Source organism: Pituophis catenifer, unplaced genomic scaffold, assembly GCF_029215685.1.
Source record: "Pituophis catenifer annectens isolate HBS135680 unplaced genomic scaffold, rPitCat1.0.hap2 SCAF_2, whole genome shotgun sequence".
NCBI classification, from domain to species: domain Eukaryota; kingdom Metazoa; phylum Chordata; class Lepidosauria; order Squamata; family Colubridae; genus Pituophis; species Pituophis catenifer.
The window spans coordinates 23,353,823-23,365,930 of record NW_027256882.1 but is presented as its reverse complement, the minus strand read 5'-3'; the positions used below and the strand labels follow the sequence as shown (position 1 = coordinate 23,365,930).

The following is a 12,108-nucleotide window of genomic DNA, read 5'->3' as shown; positions in this document are numbered from 1 at the left end:
GTTAACGAGTCTTAATGCTTTTTTGGCAATGCTTTTATAGCGAGGTCTGGAGATGAGTACTCCTAGGTCCTTGACAAAGTGAGAGTCGTCTGTGAGATCAGTACCGCCTAACTTGTAATTCGGATTCTGATTATTTTTTTTTGCCAATGTGTAGGACAGAGCATTTATAAATCAAGACTTGGAGTTGCCAATTATGCGACCATTAAGACATAGTCGAGGTTGCTTTCTAGTATGGCAGCATTGTCAGTGGTATTAAATAATTTTTTGCGAAGTGGACGCAGCTGCATTTAATTTAATTTAATTTAATTTAATTTAATTTAATTATTTATTTATAATTAAATTTATATACCACCCTACTCCCAAAGGACTCAGGGCGGTGAACAGCCAAAAAGGTAAAATACACATAATACAAAACATTAAAAACCATTTAAAATACATTAAATACTTTGGCCCAATTTAAAACACCCCAATTTAAAACAAATTTAAAAGCAATTAAAAGGGAGGTTAGGCCAGACCATTCTGCTGGAACAAGAATGTTTTGAGGGCGCAGCGGAAAGTGCGGAAATCCGGGATCCTCCGTATCTCCCGGGGGAGCTCGTTCCAGATGGCAGGTGGACCAAGTTTAGCACTGCTTCCTTCTGTCTGCAATAGTGGTTGGTACATTCGACCTTTATCTGGTGGCATAAGGCTTTGTAACGGCTTTTAAAGTTAGGTACCTAGCCAGTTTTGTCTTCTCACCAAAGAGATTTTTTCTTGGATTGCAATTTACTTATTGCTATGGGTAATTTGCTCTTTTTAGTTTTAGAGGTCATTTTTGATATGTACAGATTAAGGACTCTGTTAGGTTCAGCTTGCAGCTTACTCCTAACTTGTTGGTCAGGCAATATCTGTTTCTTTAAGAAACAACTGAGCCATGTAATCAGGGTTTGCTGAACCCTGTAATTAGGCTACAGTGCATAAATAAGCAGCACAGAGAAGCGTTCCTTCTTCCTGCTTCTTCCTGCTTCTTCCGGATTGATACCTGATTGTATCCTGTTGCTTACTGCGTCTATTATATGGTACTGTATACCAAGAGTTACTAAAGTCTGTTTGCTTTGGTAAGGGAAGATACTTACTGGACTGATATTACTGTTTATGACCTTGGACTGTTTTACTTACACCGAGACTGCTTGTTATCTATAAAGTATTATTCTCACATGAGCTGGACGTTTATCTCCTTCCCTGTGTGTTTCTGCTCTGCTCGTTGCACAAGCAACAAATACTTTTTACACACACCCTAACATTGGTTATGGGCCCAGAACGTTCCAGGGCTCTTTAATTTGTTTTTGTGGAAGTGAGAAGTGCAGGCAGTGGGTGTAGTAGTCAAGATGATGGCTTTTGAGCAAGGTACAAGTTATTCTACCATAACCCGGTTGGATGGAACGAACTATGTTACCTGGTCCACAAAATGCTGTCTATTTTTGCGAAAAGAAGGACTGTGGGACATGGTTAATAATCCACCGGACATAACTGCACTGAATGCTGATGACGAAGAAGATGCCAAAAAGATAGCAAAGTTTCACAGGGACAACGAGCGTGCTTTATGCATCATTGGCCTGACACTGGGAGACCAGCAACTTGTCCATTTCCGGGGCGAAGAGTCTGCTGCGAGGTGTTGGTCAAAGCTAAAGAAGCTCTACGTTCGTGACTCTGTGGGCGTCCATATCTACCTGACACGGAAATTATTTCGCTTACATCTTCAGAAAGGAGGAGACATGATGGCTCACCTGGACTCTATGACAGGGCTTTTCCAGGAGCTACATGAGAAAGACCTTGTGTTTACTGAACTGCAGCAAGTTTATATTATTCTTTCATCGTTGGATGACAGTTATGACTCTTTTGTTTCATCATTAGAAGTATTGTCTAGAGATGAACTAACATTGGCCAGTATAACTGGTAGGTTACTGGATGAAGCCAAACGTAGGCAAGAACGAGACCAGTTAAGGATGCAACAGCAACCAAAAATGGAAGCTGTATATGAGAATGTCAATATTGTTAAACGCTGTTATGCATGTGGGGCTAAGGGGCACATTGCAAAATATTGTAAAAATAGGAAAGTGTCTGCTAGAAACTCTGCTAAACCCAGGAAAGGGTGTAATTTAGCAACCAGTTCATCTATTAATATAAAAGATGATTGGTGGGTGATTGATAGTGGTGCCTCTCAATCAATAACAGAAAACAGAAAACTGTTTCTAAATATGAAGAAAAGTACTAAAAAGGTCAAATTAGCTAATGGCTGGAATGTGACTGTAGCTGGGAAGGGACTTGTTCAATGTTCTATCAGTAAGCACCCTTTACCCATGCTTTATATCCCTAGTTTGAAATATAACCTTTTATCTGTAAAGTCATTACTACATTCTGGGTTTACAGTAACTTTTAAAAACAACAGATGTTTGCTGGAATGTGAAGGCACTGTAGTTACTGCAGAATTAGAAAACGACTTATTTGTCATTAGGGATAAGTCATTACTGTTAGTTCAGTCAAAAGCTAAATTTGGAAATGTAAAGCCTCATGATGAATGCGTACATTTACTACATAGAAGGCTTGGTCATCTGAATTTCAGGTTGTTGAATTTGACTGTTAAGCAGTCTAAAGGCATAAAATTAAGGGCTTGCAGCAAATACCTGAACTGTAATACTTGTAACCAGCATAAAAGTAAAGTTACACCTGCAAACCGCTGCAATGGGTTTAAAACAACTAAACCTTTGGAGGTAGTCTTTTTAGACTTAATAGGACCAAAGAAACCCAGTTTAGGGGGAGCATGCTATATTTTGAGTATAGTTGATCACTTTACCAGATATGGTTTTTGCTACCTTATGAAGTCCAAAAGTGATACGTTTCAATGTATCACAAATTGGCTTCGTTTTGTTGAAAGGAAGCAGAGGTTTAAGGTGAAATGCATTGTTACTGACAATGGAACTGAGTTTACTAACCATCAGTTGGCTAAGTTTTTGAAGGATGCTGGGATACAGCATAAACGTTCTGCCCCTTTTCGGCCGGAACATAATGCATATATTGAACGAAGAGGCCAGACCCTACAAGCTATGACTAGGACTATGCTGGCTGATGCTTGTTTACCTGATAAATTGTGGGGAGAAGCAATACTATGTGCCAATCATATTTTAAATAATGTGGTGCACTCCTCTACAGGAAAAATACCTTTTACTTTATGGCACGGGAGGAAGCCTGATTTAAGTTATATTCATACTTTTGGTGCACCAGCCTGGGTGCATATACCAGTTAGTCAGAGAAGGAAGGACCAACAGAGAGCAAAGAAAATGATTTTTGTTGGCTATGAAGCTAACCATAGGTCCTATAGGTTCTGGGAAAAAGGAACAACAAAAGTTTTGTGTAGCGCTAATGCTAAATTCCTAGAACATGAAGGCTGGGACAGGTTAGAAAAAGCAGACTATGGTTTTACAGATGTAGATGTTAAGGTAGACCATATTCCTGATGATAGTTCATCTGAGATGGATGATAAACCATCTATTAAGGTGGAAGAACAGGAACAGGAATTAGGGTTAGGGGAGGATGAACCCAATATACCAGATGTTAGTCCTGTTATGCCTAGACGATCTTCCAGGGACCGGCATCCACCAGATTGCTATAAAGCCACAGTGGTTTGCCAAGTAGATATCGAACCATCCAGTTATCATGATATAAAATTATATCCAGAAAAGGAGCAAAAAGTCTGGCAAGAGGCAATGGATAGAGAAATTGATTCTTTGAAGAGGCTTGGTGTCTATGAAGTTGTAAGAATACCACCAAATGAGAAACTTATAGGCTGTAGGTGGGTCTATAAGGTAAAGAAAAGTGTAGATGGGGTAGTAACCCATAAAGCTCGGCTTGTTGCACAAGGGTTCTCACAGACAGATAGAGACTATGATGAGGTTTTTGCTCCAAGTTTACGAGCGAGCACTTTGAGAACGATGCTAGTTTGGGCAGCTAGAAATAAATGCTCTATTACTCATTTAGATGTCGAAATAGCTTACTTGAACGCTCTGTTGAGGCATACAATATATATGAAGAAACCTCCTGGTTATGATACACAGGATAGAACTGAGTGTTGGAGGCTACAGAAAAGCCTATATGGTTTAAGGCAATCAGGTTACGAGTGGAACCAATGTATAGTGCAGGAATTACATAACATTGGGTTCTATGAGGGCGTAGCAGATAAATGTCTGTTTAAAAAAGAACAGGATGGATGTGTTTCATTCTTGTTACTCTTTACAGACGACATTGCCATAATTACCAGAACTGACGCTGAGGCCAGAGAGATTATCGGTCAGTTGCAAACAAAATTTAAACTCAGAAATCTAGGACATATACGGCATTATCTAGGGCTGGATATCCTGAAAACATCTAGAGGATTTAAAATTTCACAATCTAATAAGATCTGCAAATTGTTGACAAAATATGGGATGGAATTATGTAAACCTGCCAAGACTCCTATGGCACAAGAATTCCAACAGGATAGTTTGCAGAGTCCACAGTTCAGTAAAGAACTGTATCAATCATTAATAGGCAGTTTGTCGTATTTGAGCAACTGGACACGGCCTGATATAGCTTTTAGTGTTAATCAACTAGCACAATATAGTTCAGAGCCTACTGATAGGCATTGGCAGGCTGCTAAACGTGTTCTTAGGTATCTTAAAAGAACATTGCATTTTGCTATGTATTTAGAACCAAATGCCAATATGATATTAAAGGCATATGCTGATGCCAGTTTTGCCAGAAAATCTACGTCTGGAATAGCAATCATGTTGGATAACTGCCTGATTGGATGGAAATCAATTCGCCAGAAACACATCAGTTTGTCTACCATGGAAGCGGAATTTTCTTGTCTATCACTTACATGTACTGAATTGATTTATTATAAACAGTTGATGGAAGATATTGGATTCATAATGGATTATCCTATTACGGTTTATGAAGATAACCAGGCAGCCATTAAAATGGCAACGAATCTTGCTGTAAAGACAAGGACTAAATACACTGATATACGTTATCTGAATGTTCGGCAATGTGTTAAGGATAACATGATTACATTGGAATATTGTGCATCAGAGGACAATATTGCCGACAATTTTACCAAAGCGCAAGGTGCCATTAAACACACCAATTGTTGTGAAAGATTTGGATTAAGAATCTGAAATGTAACTGATACCACTGTACAATGTATGATTTGGATGTGTATTTTTGTTTCTGTATCTATTGTGTATATTGTCCTGCCCAATGGGGAGAATGTTAGGTTCAGCTTGCAGCTTACTCCTAACTTGTTGGTCAGGCAATATCTGTTTCTTTAAGAAACAACTGAGCCATGTAATCAGGGTTTGCTGAACCCTGTAATTAGGCTACAGTGCATAAATAAGCAGCACAGAGAAGCGTTCCTTCTTCCTGCTTCTTCCTGCTTCTTCCGGATTGATACCTGATTGTATCCTGTTGCTTACTGCGTCTATTATATGGTACTGTATACCAAGAGTTACTAAAGTCTGTTTGCTTTGGTAAGGGAAGATACTTACTGGACTGATATTACTGTTTATGACCTTGGACTGTTTTACTTACACCGAGACTGCTTGTTATCTATAAAGTATTATTCTCACATGAGCTGGACGTTTATCTCCTTCCCTGTGTGTTTCTGCTCTGCTCGTTGCACAAGCAACAAATACTTTTTACACACACCCTAACAGACTCTATGGATTTAGAGTAAAAAAAGTGTTATAATAGTCATCTGCAGTTTTACAAACTCTGAACAGAAGGTGCCAGTCAAGGGATGCGAGGTCAGCAGCTATGAGATTATAGTTGGCTTTTTTAAAGTTATACTTTGAAGTATCGTCATTATGCCCCTGTTTGCAAGGACATAAATTGAGACAAAAATCTATCATGCTGTGATCGCTGTTGGAATATGGTTCTTTAATTTATAAGCCATAAATTGAATTTAAGTATTACAGAAGATGAGATCTAAGCAATTCTTGAGCCTAGGGTTGTCCGTTACCAACTGCTCCAGCCCCAGAGTTGTAACAGCATTGTAAATGGTTCCATGTACAGGTTCAGTTGTACATTCGTTTAGGATCCGATTAATAAGAGGCAAATTAAGACCACCAAGAAAGACAAGGGAGTACTAACGTGGGCAGGAAGCTGCCCCCGTTAGTAGTGCAGTTAACATTTGTATGACTGAGATTGTAATCGGAGGTTCTATAACTGCGATGGCGAATCTATGGCACGCGTGCCACAGGTGGCATGTGGAGCCATATCTGTGGGCACATGAGCGTTGCCCTAGTTTAGCTCCAGCGCGCATGTGTGCGCCGGCCAGCTGATTTTCAGGCCTTCTGGGCCAACAGAAGTCACTAAACAGGCCGTTTCCAGCCCCCAGAGGGCCTCCGGGGGTGGGGAAGGCTGTTTTCGCCCTACCCAGGCTCCTAAAAAGCCTCTGGAGCATGGGGAGGGCGAAAAATGGGTCTTCCAGTCTCTCCTGAAGTCAGAAAATGGGCCATTTCCGGCCTCGGGGGGGTTGATTTTTTGCCCTCCCCAGGTTCCTAGAAAGCCTCTGGAGCCTGGGGAGGGTGAAAAACAGGCCTGCCAGCCCCACCATGCTATTGCGTGCCGGAAGCGTGGGAGGGTTGTTCACGGATGCATGGGGGGTGGGGCGCATTGAATTATGGGTGTGGGCACGCGCACTTGTGACCCCCCCCCCCTTCGCTCCCCCCGCTTTTGGCACGCAATGGCAAAAAGGTTAGCCATCACTGCTCTATAACAAAGCAAAAAACAAACTGTAGTATTTAGAGACAGGTCAGTCGTATTCTTCATATTCCTGTTCTAACAACTCTGTTTGTCATCTATAGGTAGGCCTCTTCTTATGACCACAATTGAGCCCAAAATCTCTGTTCTTAAGTGAAATACTTGTTAAGTATTAAGTCCGGACGGGATGACTGAGGCAGGTCTTGAGAGTGTTATCTGGGAGGAGTTTGATCCTGTTGCTCCCGAAGACGTGGACAGGATCCTGGGATGGCTGAACTTGACCACATGTTCATTGGACCCGTGCCCCTCCTGGTTGATACTGGCTTCCCTGGAGGTTACACGAGGCTGGCTCCAGGGGATTGTTAATGCTTCTCTGAGTGAGGGGGTCCTGCCGGCCGCTTTGAAAGAAGCGGTGGTGAGGCCCCTCCTCAAGAAGCCCTCTCTGGATCCAGCTATTTTGGCTAACTATCGTCCAGTCTCCAACGTTCGCTTCGTTGCGAAGGTTGTTGGGAGTGTGGTGGCGTGGCAGCTTCCCCGGTACCTGGATGAAGCTGTCTATCTAGACCCGCTCCAGTCCGGCTTCCAGCCTGGGCACAGCACGGAAACGGCATTGGTCGCGTTGGTGGATGATCTCTGGAGGGCTCAGGATAGGGGCTGTTCCTCTATCCTGGTCCTGTTAGATCTCTCAGCGGCTTTTGATACCATCGACCATGGTATCATGTTGCACTGGTTGAAGGGGCTGGGGGTGGGGGGCACCGTTCTGCGGTGGTTCTCCTCCTACCTCTCTGACCGGTCGCAATCCGTGTTGACGGGGGCAGTGGTCGACCCCAAGGCGCCTTGTTTGTGGGTGCCACAAGGGTCGGTCCTCTCGCCCCTTCTGTTCAACATTTATGTAAAGCCGCTGGGTGAGATCATCCGTGGCTTTGGGGTGGAGTTCCATCAGTACGCTGATGACACTCAGCCGTACATCTCCACCCAAGGCCACCCCAATGATGCCCTTGAAGTGATGCCCCAGTGCCTGGAGGCCGTGCGGGCCTGAATGGGGAGAAACAGGCTCCGACTCAACCTTTCCAAGACCGAGTGGCTGCGGCTTCCAGCATCCCGATATAGCCAGCTGGTGCCATCGCTGGCTATTGGGGGCGAATCACTGGCCCCCACGGAGAGGTCTTGCAACTTAGGCGTCCTCCTGGACGCACGGCTCTCTTTAGAAGAGCAATAGGACGGCCGTGGCCTGGGGGGCTTTTTATCAGGTTCGCCTGATACGCCAGTTGCGTCCCTTTCTGGATCGGGACTCCCTACGCACGGTCACTCAAGCACTCGTCACTTCCCCCCTGGACTACTGCAATGCTCTCTACATGGGGCTCCCCTTGAGGTGCACCCGGAGGTTGCAGTTGGTCCAGAATGCGGCCGCGTGGGGGATTATGGGAAGCATGGGACGCTCACATATAACACCTCTCCTACGCGAGCTGCACTGGCTCCCAGTGGTCTTCTGGGTGCGCTTCAAGGTGTTGGTGACCACCTTTAAAGCACTCCATGGCTTACGGCCGGGGTATCTACGAGACCGCGTACTGCCGCCAACAGCCTCCCACCGACCGGTTTGCTCACACAGAGAGGGCCTCCTCAGGGTGCCGTCAGCCAGACAGTGCCGGCTGGCGACCCCCAGGGGGAGAGCCTTCTCTGTGGCAGCACCTGCCCTCTGGAATGACCTGCCCCCTGAGATACGCATCAGGTATCAGATGCGGTATCAGACCTCCGGACTTTTCGTCGGGCCCTAAAGACACACTTTTTCCATCTTGCTGGGCTGGCTTGATCCCATCCTCTCAGTTTTTAATCGAATTCGGTTTTAATTGGGATGTTTTAAATTCGGGCCAAAATTATTTGTTTTTTAAAATGTTTTTAAATTTTATATGCAATGTTTTATCCTGGCTGTACACCACCCTGAGTCCTGCAGGAGAAGGGCGGTATAGAAATACAATAAAATAAATAAATAAAATAAATAAATGAGTGAGTTTTCCACAATTTACAACCTTTCTTGCCACAGTGGTTCACTGCAGATGTTAAATTAGTAACACAGTTGTTAAGTGAATCTGACTTCTCCCTTAACTTTGGTTGTGAAAAGGTCGCAAAAGGGGATCAGGTGACCCTGGAGCACTGCAGCCGTCAGAAATGTGAATCAGTGGTCAAGGAGCTGAATTTTGATCACGTGACCATGGGGATGCTGAGAAATGGTCATAAGTAACATTTTCAATGCCACTGTAACTTCGAAAGGTCACTAAATGAACTGTTTTTTGAGTCGACTACCTGTATTGACAAATTGATGGGGAAAAGCAATTCACAGAAATGAGACAAAAAGTATAAGACATCAGGATTTTACACTTTACAATCCATTTATTGTGCTCTACTCTTTCTTTTCCATCAAATGCTTCTTGTGCCGAGACCCACAAAGTTGTTTTTGGGCACTGCCTATGTTTCCATTGTCTAAACTGAACCATTAAAAAAAGCCATACCCTTCCTGTGTTAAAATCCTCTTATTTCTCAGCAACACCCACTCTTTCATCCAAAGCGATCCTAATCATCCTCTTTCTCTTTGGTCTTGAACAGTTTCAAATTAAACTCTTGGTTTTTCTCATGTATCTTCCTGTCATTGATTATTTGGTGCACCCCTTGTCCAGATAGGTATTGTTTAAAACAGAAACATCAGTCCAGTAATATAGTCACTTTTAATTATGGAACTTCTATAATCAATGACAATTGTATTTTTTTCCATTTTACTAGATCCTTTTCAATTTGATTCCATCCCTTTTCAGAATTATTTTGACATTGAATTTGTATTTTTTGTAACAATACCCAAATGATACTTTTGTATCATTTCTCCTAAATCACTTTTCCTCATCAATTCTATTTTGTCTTCCATTTTCCTATTTTGGAAACTGAATGTGATTTTTCTGATGTCTTGCTTTTGAGCAAAACATTACCACACTCTATGCATCTCTATGGCTTCACCCGAGTGTGGATTTTTTGATGCTTTCCAAGGTGTTGTTTTTGGGAAAAACCTTTCCCACACTCCACACACAGGTATGGCTTCTCCCCTGTGTGGATTCTCTGATGAACTCGAAGCAGTGTTGCTGTGAGAAAACTTTTTCCACATTCCCCACATTTATAGGGCCTCTCTCCTGTGTGCCCCTTCTGATGTCTCCGAAGTTCAGCAGACTCCACAAATGTTTTCTCACATTCTGGGCACTGATAGGGTCTTTCTCCAGTGTGAAGTTTCTGATGTCGAATTAGGTATTGCTTATAGACAAAACTTCTCCCACATTCTGGGCATTGATAGGGTCTTTCTCCGGTGTGAAGTCTCTGATGTTGAATTAGGTGTGCCTTTCTGCCAAAACATCTCCCACATTCTGGGCACTTTTCATTTTTCGGGACACGCTTGAAAGGCTTCTCTCCTTTGTGAATCCTCTCATGTTTTCTAAGAGAATATTTGCAACGGAAAGTTTTCTCACACTCCGGACATTTATATTGCTTCTCTAAGTGGATCCTCTGATGAATCACAAGTGTACCTTTCCGGCTGAAAGATTTCTCACACACTGAGCATTTGTGGAGTTTCTCACCCGTATGGGTTTGCCAGTGCATTCTAAGGGATGATGAATGAGTAAATGCTTTCCCACATTCTAAACATTTGAACTTTTTTTCCCCTCTGTGAACATTCTCATGCATCCTGAGGCTTTCTTTTATACGGAAAAATGTTCCACACTCGATGCACATATAGGGCTTCACCCCTGTATGGATACTCTGATGTCGAAAAAGAGCTTCCTTAAAAGAAAAACATTTATCACAATCCTTACATTTATATAGTCTTTCTGTGTGAGTCCTTTGGTGTCTCCGAAGTTCAAAAGAAAGCACAAATCTTTTCTCACATTCTGGGCATTGATAGGGTCTTTCTCCACTGTGAATTTTCTGATGTCGAATTAGGCTTGACTTGTAGCCAAAAGATCTCCCACATTCTGGGCACTGATAGAGTCCTTCCCCAGTGTGAATTCCCTGATGTCGAATTAGGGGTGACTTACATTTATGTCGTTTTTTTCCCTTGTGTGTCCTTTGGTGTCTCCGAAGTTCAGAAGAACTGACAAATCGTTTCTCACATTCTGGGCATTGATAGGATCTGTGAAGTCTCTGATGTCGAATTAGGCTTGACTTGTAGCCAAAAGATCTCCCACATTCTGGACACTCATGTGGTCTTTCCCCACTGTGAATTCTCTGATGTTTCAGCAGGCATGATTTGCTGGAAAAACACTCCAGACATTGATAGGGTTTCCCTCTGGTGTGGATTTGCTGATGTTTAAGCAGCTCTGAGTTTTGAGGAAAGCACAGCCCACATTGCACACACTTGCAGGGCTTCTCTTCACTCAGGCTGTTCTGAGGCCTAGAAAGACGCCGTCTCTCAGGAAATGTTCCCCAGCGCTTCCAGGATTCCTGAGATCTCTTTCCCTGATGGATTCTCTGGTGGGCTCCAAGGTTCGAGCCTTTAGCAAAACGCTCCCCGCACTCTCCACATTTGTAAGGCTTCAGTCCAGGGTGGCTCCGGAGATGTTTGGCGAAGCTCCACATTCCAGGAAAGGAGTTCCCACAAAGGAAACACAGGTGGGATCCATTCCCCTTATGCAGCGTCCGGTGGATCAAAAGGAGGGACCGGTGAGCAAAGGATTTCCCACACTCAGAGCATCTGGAGAGTTTCTCCTGATTCCTCTGAGGGGACCTTTGGTCAAAGTGTTCCCCCCTCTGCATAGTTTCCAGGGGCTGCTCACTTCCAGGGCTTTCCATCATGGGAAACTCGAACAAGCAGAACTTTGGCCAAAAGGTTGGAAGATGGGCAGGAGGATGGGCTGCAGCATGAGTCCAAAAACTGAGGTGAAACCTCTGCTCCCGGTGAGTGACCCAGATTGGGTCCTGCAATCAGAACTTTGTCCAAAGGGTTTCTTGGTGGCACCTGCAGGATGAAGATAAAAGAAGAAAAGGAGAGAGGAAGATTTAGTTTCTTTGGCTCTCCAAATAGCCGAAATAATAGCTGGAAGATTATATTCCCTCCCCCAGAATCAAAGCAATCCTGGGATCCCCCCTGCGGAGCTGGACTCCCATTCCCTTTTCTTAGCATGATGGCTGACAGACTCCCTGTTGCCCCCCATTTGTCTGACTGAACTGGGGATGATCCCTGCCTTTTCCTTTTTGCCCTGTGTTCGGGACGGTGATGCTACATAACGTGTGACGAACTGGAAAGAGCCCCCATAGGATTTATATGTGCCAGGTAGAGCTACTTGTGTACAGAGTACAACC

At 43.6% G+C, this 12,108-nt stretch overlaps 1 protein-coding gene across 1 annotated transcript in view; it reads right to left on the bottom strand.

Moving 5' to 3' along the window:
• LOC139311887 (zinc finger protein 11-like) overlaps window positions 1-11,735 on the bottom strand; it is a 34,334-nt gene extending 22,599 nt beyond the window's left edge. Inside the window, exon 1 of the mRNA XM_070936410.1 lies at window positions 9,924-11,735. Coding sequence (XP_070792511.1) covers window positions 9,924-11,601 — 1,678 coding nt within the window. The 5' untranslated portion in view covers window positions 11,602-11,735. The remainder of the gene's footprint in view (window positions 1-9,923) is intronic.
• Window positions 11,736-12,108: the final 373 nt, after the last annotated feature.